This window comes from Lepisma saccharinum, chromosome 3 (genome assembly GCF_977018435.1).
Source record: "Lepisma saccharinum chromosome 3, izLepSacc3.1, whole genome shotgun sequence".
Lineage (NCBI taxonomy): Eukaryota > Metazoa > Arthropoda > Insecta > Zygentoma > Lepismatidae > Lepisma > Lepisma saccharinum.
Window position 1 is genome coordinate 4305136 of NC_139231.1, and position 18055 is coordinate 4323190.

The following is an 18055-nucleotide window of genomic DNA, read 5'->3' on the forward strand; positions in this document are numbered from 1 at the left end:
TCACCGGAATGAAATTTGACAAACCTGTGGCAAATGGTGCGTTCATTTGCCATTCCTGGCCCAAATGCACTGTTAATGTTTTTGGCGGCTTGCTGAGCAGAATGTCCCAGTTTGAATTCGTAAAGACAAATCACTCGCAATTGTGTGTTCTCCAAGGTGCACTTTCAGTCGACCCTGTTCAGCAACACACTGCCTCCTGACTGTCTGGGTGCTCCAGCCTGTTTGCTGGACGTATACAGAGTTTATCACGTTAGACTTGTAACCTCAGTCAATCCCTGTGTTTTGTTGTTGAGGTGAGTATCCCACAAGACGTCAAAGTGGACATTTCATTCGCACCAACCCAATACTTTCTTGGGGGACGCCTTGTGATATTTTGGTCATTTCAGAGTTCATTAAGAAAAAATGTTATTACAAGCTATACGATAGATAAATTGTTCTCGTGTTGTGTTTACCAATTTCAGAAGGCTTCACGGAGTCCAATGCAAATTGTATGTCATGGCAATTTCACTGGAAAATTGAAGGATGGCACATTTTACTTTAACTAACTAACTAACTCTCTAGCCTTCTTAAATCCGAAGGTTCAAGGCTGCAGCAACACAGGCCTTCCATCTTTCCCTATCTTGAGCAAGATCTATATACTCTTTTCCATCCCTACCGATTTCCCTTAGGTCCATCTCAACGTTGTCCCTCCATCTTCGTCTTGGCCTTCCTACAGGTCTCTTTCCATCAGGTTTCCCAATAAGAATCCTGTAAACTCCTCTTTCCTCTCCCATTCGTGCCACATGACCTGCCCACCTAAGTCTTCTTGATTTAATTATTCTAATAATATCTGGACATGAATACAAATTATGTAGTTCTAAATTATGTAACCTTCTCCACTCACCTGTCTCCTCATCCCTTTCAGGTCCAAAGATTTTCCTAAGGATCTTATTTTCAAATACTCTCAATTTATGTTCCTCTTTCAGTGTAAGGGACCAAGTTTTACATCCATATAATACTAGAGGCAAAATTACGGTTTTGTATATTTTAACTTTTAGTTTCTTAGATAATAAACGAGAAGACAAAAGTTTATGAAGAGAGAAGTAACATGCATTTCCTGAATTAAGCCTACTTTCTATTTCCTCTTTAATATAATTTTCATTTGTTAATATTACTCCTAAGTATTTGAATTTGAAAACTGGTTCAAACGAGTTGTTATCAATAATTAGATTTTGATTATTACCTAACACTTGGTTTCGGCCTGTAACCATATATTTAGTTTTCTCTTGGTTAACTTCCAAACCTATCTCTTTAGCAGTTTTGAAAAATATTTTAGCATTATTCTTAATTGTATTCACATCATCCCCCAGTAAGTCTACATCATCTGCATATACTAACAACTGAGTCACACCATTTAATTTTAGTCCTTCTTTAGTTTCTTTTACCTTCCTAACAGCATATTCTAAGGCAAAATTAAAGAGCAATGGAGATAATGCATCTCCTTGTTTTAACCCATCATGAATTGTAAATTTGTCAGACATATTAATACCCACACGAATTTTACTTTCTGTTTCACTGGTGCATATTTTTATCATCCTAACAAGCTTCTTAGGTATTCCAAACTCTACTAATATATTATATAATTTATCTCTTTTGACCGAATCATATGCTTTTTTTGAAATCAATGAATAGCTGATGGACATTTTGATTATATTCCCACTTTTTCTCAAGTGTCTGTCTAATGTGAAAAAATTGATCTGTAGTTGATCTGTTACGTTTAAATCCACATTGATAATCATCTATAATTTCATTAGCATATGGGGTTAGTCTTGTTAAAATAATGTTAGATAATATTTTATATGTTGTTGAGAGTAGAGAAATTCCACGGTAATTATTGCAGTTCATTTTATCACCTTTTTTAAACACAGGAACAATTATGGATTCTTTCCACTGTTGAGGGATTTCTTCTTTATTCCATATTAAACAAATTAATTTATGAATTTGACATATTAATGAATTTCCACCATATTTAATTAACTCAGCTGGTATTAAATCAATGCCAGGTGCTTTGTTATTCTTTAACCTTTTAATAGCATCTTTAACTTCAGTCAAGTTAGGTTCTGGAACTAAAGGTTCTGCTGTGTGTACTTCATTCACTTCTGATTTATCTCCTACATGGACATTTAAAAGGTCATTAAAGTAGTTCTTCCATCTATTTAGAATATCGCTTGGGTCAGCAAGAAAATCACCGTCTTTATCTTTTATCAAGTTTACTTTAGGTTGCCACCCCTTTCTAAACTCATTTACACCTTTATATAAATCTCTGATATTTTTATTTTTGCTGTTTGTTTCAATTTCTTTAATTTTGCTTTTCAAGTAATCTCTTTTTTTACTTCTAAATGTGCGGTTAACTTATCCCTTTATTCTATTATAAGTGTTTAGATTTGTATCATCAGAGTTATTTAACCACCTAAGTCTAGCCGGATTTCTTATTTCTATTAGATTATGACATTCATTATCAAACCATGGCTTACTTTTTCTCGGTTTATGGTATCCTATACTTTCTTTAGCTGCTGATTCTATTGCATTACGTATGTGCTCCCAATTCTTATTTACGTCTGTTTCATTTATATTTTCATCATTATTTAAATCCTATAAAATATCAAATCTATTTGACAGTTTAATTTGGTAATCTTTCTTAATTCTTTCATCAGTAAACTTTCCTGTATCAAATTTTATAACTTTTAGATTTTGTTGCTTATGGTTTAACACTGAGAATCTTTCTCTTAATTTAGCAATTACTAAATAATGGTCACTGGCACATTCCGCACCTCTATGTGTACGAACGTCAATTATACTAGTATGTCTTCTCTTATCAATGAGAATATGATCTATCTGATTATGAGTTTTACCATCTGGAGAAGACCAGGTATATTATGGATATCTTTATGTTTAAAAGTGGTACTTTTCACAATTAAATTCTTTGAGGTTGCAAAAGTAATCAATCTTATACCATTATCATTACTTAATTCATGAAGACTTTCTTTACCAATCGTGGGTTTAAATGTCTCTTCTTTGCCAATCTGTGCATTACAGTCACCTAACAGAATTTTCATATCATACTGAGAAAATTTATCAAAGACCTGTTCTAACTCTGTATAAAAATCATCTTTAGTATTATCATCTTTATCTTCCGTTGGTGCATGTATGTTTATTAAAATAATTTTACACCATCTACCCTGTAAAACTGCATATGATATCCTATCATTAATAAATTCTACTGTTTTAAGAGCCGAGATAATTCAATTATTTATAAAAAAGCCTGTTCCAAAATTATGATTTTCAGTACCACAATAGAAAAAAGTATAATTTTTAGTTTTACAATTCCCTTCTCCTGGCCACCTAACTTCCTGGACAGCTACTACATCTAATTTATACTTAACTATCTCATTAACTGTACACTGAAATGCCCCAGGCCGGTAAAGGCTCAGAACATTCCAGGTGCCTAATTTAATATCCTTATTCCTAATGTAGATATTATCCTTAGTCCAGGGACCTCCCAAAGTAGTCCCCACCCGGAGATCCGAACGGGGGTCTTTTTTACCTCCGGAATATTTTATCTTGGGAACATCCATGGCCTTATATTGCTGATTCTTGACATGGCTTTTTACAGTGCAGAGTTGTCAGCTCTACGCCTAACCCCCAATATGAATGGAGGAACTACTACACAAGACAAACACAAACACATTAGACAGCACATTTTACTTTGTAACTTAAAACTAACCAAAATGTCACTTACCATGTTTTACACCCGAGCCCTTCAATTACAACCACAAACTTCCTGCTCATTCAATATCTGAAACTGCCCACCTCAGAATATATGCTACTTCATGATTCTGCACATTTCACATGGCATCTGATTATAATTTATAGATAACATAATACCATTTGTAAAACAATAACGCAACAATGTTCACTTCATCTTATTTTTTTGAAAATCACATCAGGTAGATAAGACACCATTCCGTTTTGTACACTCATGGAGTCAACAAACAAAATTATCCCTTACGGACACTAGCATTGAGGGTGGAATTGGCTGGACTTCTTTCCTAATTCTTCTCTTCAGTGTGTCTAAGTTAGGGATAGGCATAAAAAAATTGGCCTTCGAGGTACCTTGCAGTTAACAGTGAAATTTATATCCTGATTAATTTTGAGAAAGTAATTCCAAAAAAGTAAGAGGGGAAGCAGCATGGGTACCCACAGGGAATATCATTGGGGACCAGCACTTAACCCCTCCAGGGAACAGAGAAACGTTACCTACTCATTCTTCCATTTTCTCACCCTGAAATAATATCCACCCACCCATCTCTAGAATCTCAGTATGGCACTAGTTTCTGATGAGCACTGCATCAGGAAAAATTAAACAAACTGAACTGAAGGATATTTCTCTTAGTATGCATTGCATAAATATTTACGGTGACATAATTACGTATTACATCATAAGAAAACTTTGTACTCTGAATATCATACTTCTGTGTTCACTTAACGCAAAAAGAAAGAAAAACAGGAGACGGTGGTTTTTGAATCTGCAATCTTTCATTCTTGAATAGAGAAGAACAACTGTACAAAGCAACTTACCAACTGCTCTGTAATATTACTAACAAAAAAAACCTACTTAAAACACATTTATGTTTGTGCACACAACCACCTGCCCATGATCTCAACCATTTTTCACACAGATCGTGGAAACGAACTTTACAAAAATACCTGGTGTTGTATAGGTACAACATGTCCCAAAATGATTATTATCGGGGTTTCGAGTAGTTAGTATATTGTAACAGACATAGGTGAATGTGTATATTGTACTTGCTACCCTGAGCGCTTATCATTTGTTTCCCATCAGTTACAGTGGCGTAGGTGTAATACAATATGTTGACTCCTGTGCAGAAGTCCTTTTGTGTCATTGAATTTGCAAGATGTGGTTCTGTTGTTTCAGTTCAGCGATTTGGAAGTGATCCTCTGTCCGATAACAACATTCACCGATGGTTTATTAAGTTTCAAACAAGTGGCTGTCACGAAAGGTGCTCACATTAAATATTTATAAGGCACACTATGAAAACTTGTTGAATTGTTGTTTATTCTCATATAAGATTTGTCCTTGTGCCCCACATATAAGGGAAATTAAACGACTATGAGATCCTGATAATCATTTTGGGTCATGTTGTATTTTAACTCAAATTTTGTCTAAACTCAAAAGAAATTTTTCTCTTTATGTTCAAATTTGATGGTAATTTTCTTCAGGTGGAGTAAAACTAGTGCAAACTTCACATGCATTTTCTGTTTTCAATTTGAAGATGAAGAATTGTGAATATCCTCCAACATTCTTGATTCTACTTACGATTTCAGTTTGATTGTGTATTACATTACTTGTTTGTATAATTTTCTAACTTTATGAAGTATGTAAAAATACAAATCTTTCACAAAAGCATTTTTTATTTAGTAGGAGGACTTGGCATGAAGTTGGCTACTACCTGTTCGGTCTGAAGTGCTATATTGCCAAATTTGCAAATTCAGGGTATAGGAATTATTGCAAAATGTACAATTATATCATCCTCAATATTTGATATGTTGTATCAGGAATGGACTCTTACATCACTTTTTCATACTGTATATAAAATGTATTCAAAATACTGTCTGAAAATTTATTTTCTTATTTATACACCAGCACATAAAATAATAATAATAATCAAAAGCCAAACACAATAATATTACAATACAGGGTGCACAGAGGAATCTGATGATTTTGAAGATTTATCCTCCACTGAACTTTATTGACAAGTACTATTGTCGCAAAAATGAATGAATATTGAATGCCATTATGTTGCACTTTTTATCTTTTTAAACAACATGGTGTGGTGACGAACAAAACATTTTTAATATAATAAAATTACCTGATCACATGAAAACAGTGGAATCAAGTACCCAATCTAAGAAGGAATTATCAAAATTCTTATTACAACATTGTTTTTATTCAATAAATGAATTTTTAAATTTGTAAATATTTATAATTATATAAATTGTCAACAAAAAGAGTTCGATTGTACAGAAAAGGTTATTATACCACTTATATTATCATATACGAATTATTCACTATATGCTATTATTGTGCCTAAATGATCATAATCGGTTCTTTATATATTTTGCATTCTTCCACTTTCTTCCATGTTATATAAGTTACATATTTACATTTACATTTTATTTTACATCATAAAATTTTTCTTCGCTTATTATTCTGCTCGCCTTAAATATTATATGTAATTTCATTCCTATAGTGTATTCATCCTTTATTCGGATTTCTTTCAAGTAGAAATTCTTCAAATCATTACTGTAATTCTTGTCTATAATTGTATTAATATTTTATTACTGTACTTGGATTTCCTTCTTGTAGAAATTATTCAAGTAATTACTGTAATTCCTGTCTAAAATTGTATTAATATTTCATTACTGTATGTATTATTATATGATGATTTCCATACCTATGTACATGGGTCAATGGAAATAAAGAATTATTATTATTATTACATTCACTGATTTATAACAACAGGCTTTTTTTCAGTTACTTGGGAACAATATTGTGAATTCCACTGCTTAACATTAAAATGCTTAAAATGACAGTTTTTCACCCTACATGTTGACATTAAACCGTTACAATGTATAGTGTAATGATAATCCACATTTTCAGACATGCCAAGGTATGTTCTAAAGGATGAAATAGGATTCGCAAGCCATGCTTAAATATGAACGGATCAAAATATGGTTAAAAGTTAAAAACTTCCTCTCCTTTTGAAAAACTACTATGACATTTCACATTCTGAAAAAATGGCACTTTAGAATTTCTTCTAGAGTATTCAGATGAATCTTTCTTTGGCTTGCTTACTCTGTTGTCTAGATTTTGGTGATAGAAAATAGGCTTGCAATGGCACAAAAATATCACAAAAATGTATTAAACAGACAGAATTTTTCAGAATTCAGAATATCATTGCAATTTTTGGAAAGGAAAGGATTGTTGGAAAAAGACTTTGCTATCACAGGTGAAAGCATCATCTTACAGATATGGAAGAAGAAAAAGTAACTTTACAATTGCTAATTGCTGCAGTACAGTAACAGCTGTGTTTACACACTGGTTTTAATCTGTATTTTAGCCATTTTAATCCATTCTTACTTGTACATACCTTGCAAATTCTTTTTCATCTAAGTCTGAAAATTTGGACAATCATCATGACATTCTGCATCAGTTATTATTAAAATGGCATCAATAAAGCTACTGAATGGTATCTGCTCACCACTACAGTCAAACTGATTGCCAACACTACAAGTTTCAAACTCATCACTTTCCTCTGCTTCGCCCTGTGGAAAAAATGCTTGTAACCCACCTTCATACTTATGAAGAGCAGTACACTAAAGGAAAAGGAGTAAGGAGTGCACTAAAGCAAAATCCAGTGCAGGCAGCACAACTCATCACTGCATCATGCTGCAGCAATCCTACAATGGCATTTGCAAGCAAATAATTCAGAAAAAACTAAGATAAGGTAAACAAAAACAAAATCAAACAAATATACTATCATTACAGCTAAGAAAAAAAGTTTTACATTTGGTTTGACTAAATGGGCAAAATAACTTTTTACCTTTTACATTTTGCTGTAGAAACTGTAGCTTGCTTAAATTCAGAAATACCATATCTGCGTAACAGATGAACTAAGAGTGCCAGTACAAAGTCAAAATAGAAAGCTAAAAAATGACTGACTAATCTTCTATAACATGCATCTATGAGTAATTATGATAATGGGAGTGCAAAATAAAAAAAAAATGTTTTTATGTACTTACACGTATCAGAAACTTTTCACATTACTTTTATGAGCTAGGAAAACTTGACAAAACATCAGGAGTGGTGTCAAAACTCTTCAACTATTACAAGTAGTGCTCTGAAACTAATGTTTCCTTTTCTTTTAACTTTCCAACATGGCAGAAAAAATAATTCTGGGTGAGCAGCACATCTTTAAATATATTAACCTTCCTGCCCAACATTTGCCAACATTATGTCAGTGATGTTATTATTTTAAACATATCTAGAAAAGGTTCCGAATAGTCATTTTGCTCTGCCACATTTTGAGGTAGGCAATTTTCTGTTATCCTATGCGGTAATCTTGTCACAAACAAAACTAAAGGATTACTATGGAAAAAATTAGGGTACAAAAGCAGAACTCTAAACAGTACTACTAACAAATCACCTATGGTAATTGAAAACGGTTTCTTTTGAAGTGCTTATGAAAAAATAAGCATCTACAGTACCTGCGAATGTATAAAAATGCCACACAATATATACCTGTTCCAGAATAAACAGAGATAAAATTCAGATGACGAAATGACTCACCTTACGATTTCCACAGCCAATTAACAGTGAATTATACGTGATGCAATAATAACAGAACATTAACTACGAAAAAAAAAAACACTTCCCTTCATTTTAAGAAACTAGTTTCTCTGCAATTATGAAATTAAATATCCTTTCTTTACATGAATTTTCCCCTTCCCCTGAATGTCAACAGGTTTGGTCAGTTATAAAAACAAAGTGACATTTTATGTGTCCTTAACATCATGAACCAAGACAGAGGCACAGCAGGTACTTTTGTTCATAGTCTTAAGTTTTGGTTCAACTTTGATCTTAACTTGAGGGTAAAAAGGTTAAACAGAGTTAAAAATGACCATACATCTCCAATCCCTGAAAAAGGAATGAGCTAAATGTACAGTCACGGACACTTCTGGCTTGTAACGATCCCATTGACTTCCAATGGAATCGTTACAACTCAGAACTGTCCGTGACTGCACAGTTCTGATCTTGTCTTATTAGCGTTTATTCTTGTAGTTACTTAATTTGGAATACAACAATGTTGGCTTTCACAAGGAATTCAAAATTTTTATTATAAATTTCTGTTTGTCTATTATTCATTTTTGGTACTTAAAGTATTGGCAGGTCTTTAGAATGAGATTTTAAAAACAAACTAACTTATTTAATTAATGGTAATTTAAAATGTCATAGGAACATAAACCATAAAGTATGAAGAAAGCTAAACAAATAATAATTGGCTAAAAAATTAGAAATTACTTCCATTGTTCATAGAAATGAATATGGACTTACACATACTAAATAAAAACTAAGGATGATCTAGAATGGTCTCCTAGTACCAACAAATTTAAATAACATTATTTGTGAGAAATAGTGATACACCAAAAAAAAAAATCCTTTACAAATTCTATTTAATTAATATTAACTAAGTTTTACTTACAATTCTGGATTCAGTCACAGGAAACAGGAATGCTAAAACTGGACCATTTAAAAAATTCAAATGGAGCCTAAATATTATTGTGACAATTTTACTAGGTGGAGCAGCTAATAAAAATATCTGAAAAAAGAAAAAGGAAAAATATTATAAATATATTTTTTGAGAAAATGAGTATTACTGAAAACATGAATCCAAAATATTTCAAACATATGCAGGCTTACAACTAGTAAGTAAAAATGGTTCAGGAGAATATCAGAAAAGAAATTTCATGCATTTATGACATGATATTAAAAATAAATAATCTTTGGGCATGTTTGGCAGACAATGGATGTTTACAATGCTGAAGACATGAGAAAGTAGTGTCAGACAAAAAACATGCCAACAATGAAGATGTAGGGGTCTGGAAAGATACAAATCCTATGGAATGAGGCCATTGAAAAGCCTGTTCCCTCCCCTTGCATAGAAAAAGAGATTGTCATTATGGTACTCAGTGGCGGCACAAGGATTAATCATCTGGGGGTGCTGAATAAAATTTAGGAGGTGCGATGCTGAAAATAAAGAAAGCATGCATGCATGTTTAGCAGAGGCGCAACCACGAATTTTTGTCTGAGGCGGGGGGCAAAATGTGCCATTAATAATAATAATAAATAATGACATTAATATTAGCAGTAGTATTAGCAGCAGCAGCAGACTGTATTATCCTCATAAATCATGCAAAAAGGGGAGAAGTTGGTGCTAAAGCATTTGTGTTGGACAAACAATTTGAAATATTTTTTCAACACATTCAATTTCAAATTAGCTAATAATTGAAAACAAGCATACAAACTATATTTTTGAAATACAGAAAATGCATGACGAATATAATTATTTTTGTACATATGACATGTATAACTTTCATGTACACACATGTGACATGGAGCTACGTAAAAAATAACAAAATACATATGCAACATGTTAACACTAAATTGTATACATATTCAAAGTTTCTTTAATACATATACTATATAACATATTATTTAAATTCATTACATAATCAATTCATCAGCTTCATAACAAACCAACAGCAAAAATGATATAAATCTGTGAAATGTAGTCTTACTTCTATATCTAGCAATTTACAATGCATTACAGAAAAGAATGATATTGCTCGTAAAAAAAAAATAGATTCAAATTATTTCAAACTGAAAACAATATTAATTTAATAGGGTGCCACATTCTTTCATTTATAACATTTTAATTTAGATTGTTCGCTGCCCCTAGCTACGGCTCTAAACTTTTACGGAATTATGAAATATATTTTTTTTGCATAAAATTTGAAATCGAAGATGGTAATTGCTCCCCCCCCCCTTTTGCAGGCGCCCTTTGCCGTCTGGAAGAAAAAATAAAGAAATACATGAAAATTATAACATCTTGAGTATTTTTTTGTCCTGCTACTCTTCGATTCTGCTAGCCTTGCTTTTTCTTACTTCAATGTTTGCACCCTTGCCACCCCTTAGAATTGATTTCCGACCAAGATTGTAGGGGGGGGGGTAATGCACCCTGTGGTTGTGCCACCGGCTATCTTCCATCTGCCCAGATGCTGCAGTATCAGGACAAAACGCAAAGTGCACAGCAACTTCATCTTTCTTAAAATCCCCTTCTGCTGCACTGTCCCCATCAACGAACTGTATAATTTTTTCGCAAACTTTGGGCTCCTTGGTAAAGTCTGAAATGGTACTTCACTAAACATGTTACATGGAACATATTAACAGGTAAACTATCTGTCACGATACAACTTGCGTTAAATAATTTCCCGAGCACAACCTGATGATTTCTTGAAAGCACCTGAAATTTTTGTTCCAGTGCATCTTGGCAAAAAGAGAAACAACAACTAGGCAGACAATAAAGCTGTTTAACAACAATGCCAAAAAGAAGAACTCACTGAGCTGTAGGCAAATTTCAAAAAACAAGAAAAACAAAAAAAACAAAAACAAAAGAAGAAACAATTCTGAACAACAATACTGACGAAAGAAAAGACAACGACCTCTGATCTTTATAGAGACTACCAACAGTACAGGAAAATATATGCGGCTTCTCTTTCAATGCTTGGCTGTTGTATACAATAACAGTAGTCTCACTACAATACCTAACATTCAGGTGCTCAATGTAACTATGACATATGAGATCGTAAGAGTTAATGATTTCAACCTAGGTTTTGAATAGGGGTGCTGAAGGGAGTGAGGAAGAAAATTTGGGAGTGCGCAAGCACCCCTTTGCGCCCCCCTGATGGCACTTCACATAAGAAGAGAGTGACATTTACTTCTGCATTCCATAAGTTCACTACAGTTCTTTCCCTGCCATCAGGGGATTTAAACTAGGTAAGTTTCCTTCACCCATGTAAAGATGATTGCCAGCTAGGATGCTTCATTCTGTGGCAAATGGTAGCTACGTTGGAAGAAAAGTAGGCTGGAACAAAGCAACAGCAAGATGAACACTTTTCCATTTATAGTTGGGCCAATTACCTGGATGGCCAGAGAGATACATTTGTTGTTTTTGACGTAACTTTGGTTGCACTCCTCCCCTCCATGATATGAATCCCCTTACAATACACACACACATATATAAATTAATCTTATCATCTTAAGCAGTATTCCTTGCCTATGATAAAGATATTATTTTCAACTTCAAGTATGTTGAAAAATTATGATCTAAAAAAGATAAGGTCCCTCATTTCCACACTGATACCTCTTTAGAGGTAAAATTGGATGATCACTGCCCTCCCTTTTTGGAATTCAAGCAGAGGAGTATAGTGAATTCGTTCTTAAAGTGGATGTAAAAAGGTCTAGTAAAATCACTGTATTAATCAGGTGACTACTTTCATTGCGCATACACCCAAACTCTAAGTGTAAAAGAGTTTAGAGCATATGGGTGAATCTTGCCATAAAGGTCCAGTGCGTGAGAAGCACTGAGAATTTATACCTATTTGGCATCCTGTGTGAGCTCCACTCAGCTACTCCGAACACTCATGGTTAAGATAGACAAAGGTGTTAGTGCACTAAGTGAAAGCATGTTGCAGCCCCTTTGTATGTGGAAGGACTTACCAACTGATGCAAAAACGATGTAAGAAATTTTTGGACCTAATTTTCATTGTCCCTTAAAGAAAACTAAACATATAAAGCTCGAAGAACATAATTATTAGCAATATTCATGCGAAAAAGGTTGTGGTGGTATCCAAAGCAGATGACATAAAATTCTAAGTCATAATAAGACAATATGCATGTTGAGAGAGTACAAGAACTGAGAATTATGAATGCAGTTGACACTGTAATAATTAGGGAACATATAAGATCAGCATTTTATGAGACTAACATTATTCCTCCTGCCCATGAGAGAAGCTGTTATTCCTGAACCTGCCTGTGATTTTTCAAGGAATGTCAAGGACATCTGGATCACCCCCCCCCTCCCCAATCGTGCAGTAGTAGCGTCATAACCTTGTAATCTAGGGGTCCTGGGTTTGATAGCTGCTGGAGGCACAAAGTGGTTTGGATCCCATTTTAATCTCTTTTGCTTACTGGACTCACTATCCACCTACATTGCTGGTAAGGTCCAAGAAATGTTCTTGGTATTTTTTACACTCCTACACTGTGTACAGTCAACTCTCGATTCTACGACCCCGGGTATAACGACCCCCTCGAAGTAACGACCCTTTTCCCGGGAACCGTGAAAAATTTCGAAAAAAGTTGAAAAATTTCGAAAAAAAAGTTGAAAAATTGAAGGAAATCGGCCGAAAAATGCGTTTTTTTCCCCAATCATTCCCTTCACCAGCGCTCTAATGACTGCTGGACTTGCAGTCTTTGGCAATGTGTATGGTAGGTCAAGCTCTTTCATCGATAAATACACCACCTTGAGAGATAAGATCGCAGGAATGTTCCAAAATACAGATGCCTGGCACCTGGAAGTTTTGCCCGTCTGTCCAGCTCTGACCTAGATTTCAGTAGGTTCCCGTGAGTGAGCAACTCTCGACCTTGTAGCCGACAACTTCCAGTAACCGCTTTCATTCAAAACGTGTTCTTTGTTCCCTGCAACACTTCATAAAAAAGCGAAACTGTTAGAGATAATCAAAGCCACATAGGCGAACTGAAGATCGTCAACCCGCTTAATGCGTTGTCATCCAGGTTTCCACAAAAGTTTACTTCGATCTTACGTGCATCATAACTCCCGTTTTCCACTTCATACGTTTTCCTAATTGTGTCGTAATATCTGCCAAAAAAGTGTTGGCTGACTGACTTCTCCCCTTTTTCCTGTCAACAAAGGAGGGAGGGGCGATTTTCTTGCTCGTGTGCGCACACGGGCTGATTACAGGCGAGGGTGGAAGTGGACCCACCCCTCTTCCTTTAACATCTAAAATGGGGCAACCAGTTCTGGATATATTCTTGAAAACGAACAAAAACAGAATAAAAAAATTAACCCTCCCCCCTTTTCCCAGCTTATTTTCCGCCACTAGTGTGCACGGCACTTCCCCCCCTTTTCCCAGCTTATTCTCCGCCACTGGTGTGCACGGCAATGTTGATAATTGCAGAATTCAGGTCTTTTTTTATGCTGTTGTCTGCATAGGAAATATTACCCGTATTATTGTCTGTTGCATGGTAAAACGTAAAGCAAGGGACATTTCCTTCTTCACACACTCCTATTAAAAGTTCCGTCTTCGACAGTTGCGTTATCTTTAAAATGCTGGGACTTTTCTCTTCCGCCACCTGTTGCTCGAACTTCCAGCCGGTCTCCTTTGTTTTTACGATGCAGCTGGCGCCAGTGTTTTGTCTAGCGTCTTCAAAGCTCTTGCTTGCCGATAACAGCAATGACTCATCCAGCGCGAAGGAAAAAGTTATTGTTTTGAATCTCGCAAAGCTGTTTTCATTTGACGATAACGAAATTCGATCTCCAGAAAGGAAAACAAGAGTTAAAACAACTTCATGTTCTGCGCCTTCTGATAAGCAAAACTGTAAATTTAATTCACATCCGCTTTTCTTCAGAACCATTCATGTGAAGAAAAAAAAAGTGCTCAATGTAGGAATGGTCGCCGAGATCGATTAATAAGACATTATTCAAGGGGAAAACTTTTGGAGGAGTGGGTGTTTGACATCGGGAATACTCCTAAATCCAACATTAAATCATCAATTAACGTGAGAGTAAATAACGATCTACCATTTTGATATGTAAAAGTGCGCAGTTTCATAAAGCTTGTTCATTTTATGCTGATGGGCTAATCGGGACTAAATATACAGTTTAAAGTGAAATTCAATTCCAAACCTAAATGACTTTCGACTGGGACGCTGTTTAATGACGTGTCCTAGAATACGCATTGGGTGAAGACAGATTGCAAGTTGCACGTTTCCTTTTTCACACTGGATTACAATGCAAGTCAAGGAAGGAGTTTGGACTGCTCCCTTCAATGGGGAAGGGGGGAGGGTGAATGAAGTTGGTTGAAGCAAAGAAAACGTGTTTTTTTTTGTGATGTAGTTTACACAGCCGAAACAGAACGAAAATTACAGCCCCGCTTTTTTTTTTTTTTTTTTTTTTTTTGTCGTCGTCTGGTGCCTATAAAGGTTGTGTTGTTTCTCCCGAGAGATCTAATATTACCAGTTAATCTTGTAACGGACAATGCTCCACTAGACACGTATAAAATCCAACATTCATTCTGCCCCATTATCTCCCGACTTTTGCTGGCGCCAGTGTAACTGGTGTCAAGATTCTTCGAGTTTCGCTTGCAATAAGCGAGAGATTGTTTTCCTTTCCATAGGTCTCGGTGCAAACGGCTTTCTCATGAACTATAATTGTAAGAATTTCCTGGAAAAGCAACGACTGTGCACAATTGAAAGAAAGTAACATTATTTTTTTGTGAAAACGTTTTCATGTTCTATTTTCCTTCTCGCAACACGCGTCCTGTGCATAACAGGTTGTATAACTACCAGGATAAATGGTGTTACCATCTCCTATGCATCTTTGTGTCCGTTTGATCTCCGTTTAAGCAGAAAATTGGGGCAAATTCCAATAACGACCCCTTCGAAATAACGACCCTTTTCCCGGGAACTGTGAAAGGTCGTTGAATCGAGAGTTGACTGTACTTCATTTTGTGTTGTTGCCCTCTCAAAAACACTTCTTTGGTTTGAAGTTATCATCTTTCTAATTAACAAAATGACTGTGACTGAAATAAAATATATATGTGTGTGTAATAAATAATTTAACATAACATTCATTTTGGAGGAAGCCACATCCATGGCCACATGTTTTGGATTTAGTGGGGTGGTAGTAACTGGAGCTTGGATGATGCTCCTTCAAGCATTTTTTCCCCCTGCAATTAATGTGGACTAAAACAGAGGTAGGCAGCTTCTCAACTGATTCCATTTGCATTTTCCTTCATTTGTCATTCAGTTTCTTATTTTATTTTAGAGATTGAGAATTTTCCATGTGTCAGCCATTTTCCAATATGGCGGACGAAGCTCCATTGGGATTATCAGGAACACTTAATACGCTATTCTTCAGGCATTTCTGGATATTTCTACCAAATTTAATATCTTTCGAGTTTTCCTGGACTACATAAAATAAGTTACACTGGCAACACTACAAAAGCAGGAGGAAAAAAGGGGACATAAAAACAACTTTGTTACCAAGCACATGCAAGTTACAGAATAATATAGATTTTGGTGTCGTCCTTTTATCTTGTTGGCACATTTCACTGCCAGAAATCATGCACAATTAACACATTGGCAAAGAATCAAGGTTTCCAACTTCAAGGGCGATTCTCGAAAAATAAACTACTAATCACTGACATTAGCAAGGAGGAAACACCTTGCTAAATACACAAATGCCACTCTGTCCTGTTTTTGTAATTTGTTCTGTACATACAATTACACGATCCTTGCAAATGTCTTCTGGGAAGTGGCAATTCTTCAACAATGGAAGAGAGTAGCTGCCAGCCAACAATGGGAATAGGTCGTCAGTTGCAAATTAATAATAATCTCTTGCAAAAGGAAGAACTGCGTTTTTCTTACCTCAGCTGCTCTTCCATTGGGTTTATTGAAGATTTATTGTTAATTTTGGTCGACTCGAGTGAAACAAGATCAGTTAATACAAGTAAAAGAAAAGAAAGGGGGGGCATAATCTCCCTCGATTCCGAGGGTAATTTTTGAAAATATTAGTTTTAAATGTCACCCTTCCTTATTCACGCATGGTTCCAAAACTATTTTTTAAAGGGACGATTCTCAGGAAATAGATTGTCACTTCGTTCCTACTTTCCCAAGAAAACGTTTTGATGTTAACTCCGAGGTATACCATAAGAACAACATGAATTTTTAAAATATAATCATTGCGACTTCTCCTAGGCGATGACGTCATTCGATGACGTGGAAAAGGTTATCTTTTTCTCTTTTCAAAGTTTTGTCCGATTTCGAAATATTTGTCTACTACGAAGTTAGAGACTAGTCGAAAACCGCTTTCGGCGTTCATTCGAGAACCATTGAAAACTAATGTTTTTATACAAAAGCTATTTGAAATTACTAGATCTATCAGACTCGATTTCCGTTTATCATTTTTAAAAATTCCAAGTTTCCACTCTTGTCGAGGTATCACATGCAAGGTCTGTCCCAAAAGTAATGAGACCAATTCTGTAAAAAACGTTTTATTGAAACTAGGTTCAAATACACTTAATAGTCTTCAAAGTAGAATACTTGGGCGTCCATACAGAGGTCCAGCGTTGCTGCCACTCTTCCTAGCAGCGCAGGAAGTCTTGACCTGAGATGCCTTTCAGAGCACTCGTCGCGGCTGCTTGGACCTTTTCAATTGTCCAAAAACGGTGTCAGACTGAATTTGAGCCTTAGGAACAAAGAAGACGGCATGTGCCTGGTCAGGAATGTACGGTGGGTGGGGAAGCGTCGCCACATTTTTCTTGGCCGGAAATTCCCTCGCTTATATAATAATAATAATATATATTTATTGCGCGGGCGAGGTTCAGCGTACGTTTGCAGTGATGGGTGAGATGGCGCGTTGTCGTGGTGGAGAAACCATGTCTGCATATTCAAATCTTCCGAAATGATGGGGTGCACAACCGATTTCGGCAGTCCCATCTTATCTACGATTAACCTCACACTGAAACGTCGGTCAGAGTCCAAAACAGACTTCACTTGAGTCGCATGGTTGGCAGTTCTGAACGTTGATGGGCGGCCTGAGCGTTGTTCGTCCTCAGCGTCTTTTTTCCTCCTTTGAAAGCTTTGAACACCGATCGAAGTGACGCGATTTTGGAGCAGATCGAGTTCACGCTTACCGTCACACAGGAGCCATAACATCGGCATTTGTCGCTCGAGAAACTTTTTGCAACACCTACCGAAGTGACGCGATTTTGGTGGCAATCAAGTGCGCACCAACCTTCACATAGGAGCGATAACATCGGTATTTGTTGGCGGGAGAAAAAATGGAATATACCTTACTCAAAACTGGTTTCCAGCGTAACTCTCACGATCAATTTAAAATACTACTTTAAACGCACAAGAAATATGTGTGTGTGTGTGAACGATCATTTAGAAATATACCACAACGTTTTGTGTAGTTCTTACGATGAACACACTTAGGAAGCTTTCAGACTGGATGGACAGGCGACACGCTACAAGCGACACGTGGCACTTGGAAACTAACCCTGAGAAGTTAATTCAACCTTTCGTATCGAAGCGGCACAACAATATTCGCGTGTCACCTCGGTTTGTTTT

The 18055-nt window shown here is 35.7% G+C and overlaps 1 protein-coding gene across 3 annotated transcripts in view; it reads right to left on the minus strand.

The window, feature by feature from the left end:
• The window catches only part of LOC145984909 (transmembrane protein 164), an 89429-nt gene that overhangs the window by 22900 nt on the left and 48474 nt on the right, over positions 1-18055 (minus strand). For all 3 annotated transcript variants that reach the window (XM_083118295.1, XM_083118296.1, XM_083118297.1), the window contains one exon: positions 9324-9440. In XM_083118295.1, the coding sequence (XP_082974421.1) occupies positions 9324-9440 (117 nt within the window). The remainder of the gene's footprint in view (positions 1-9323; positions 9441-18055) is intronic.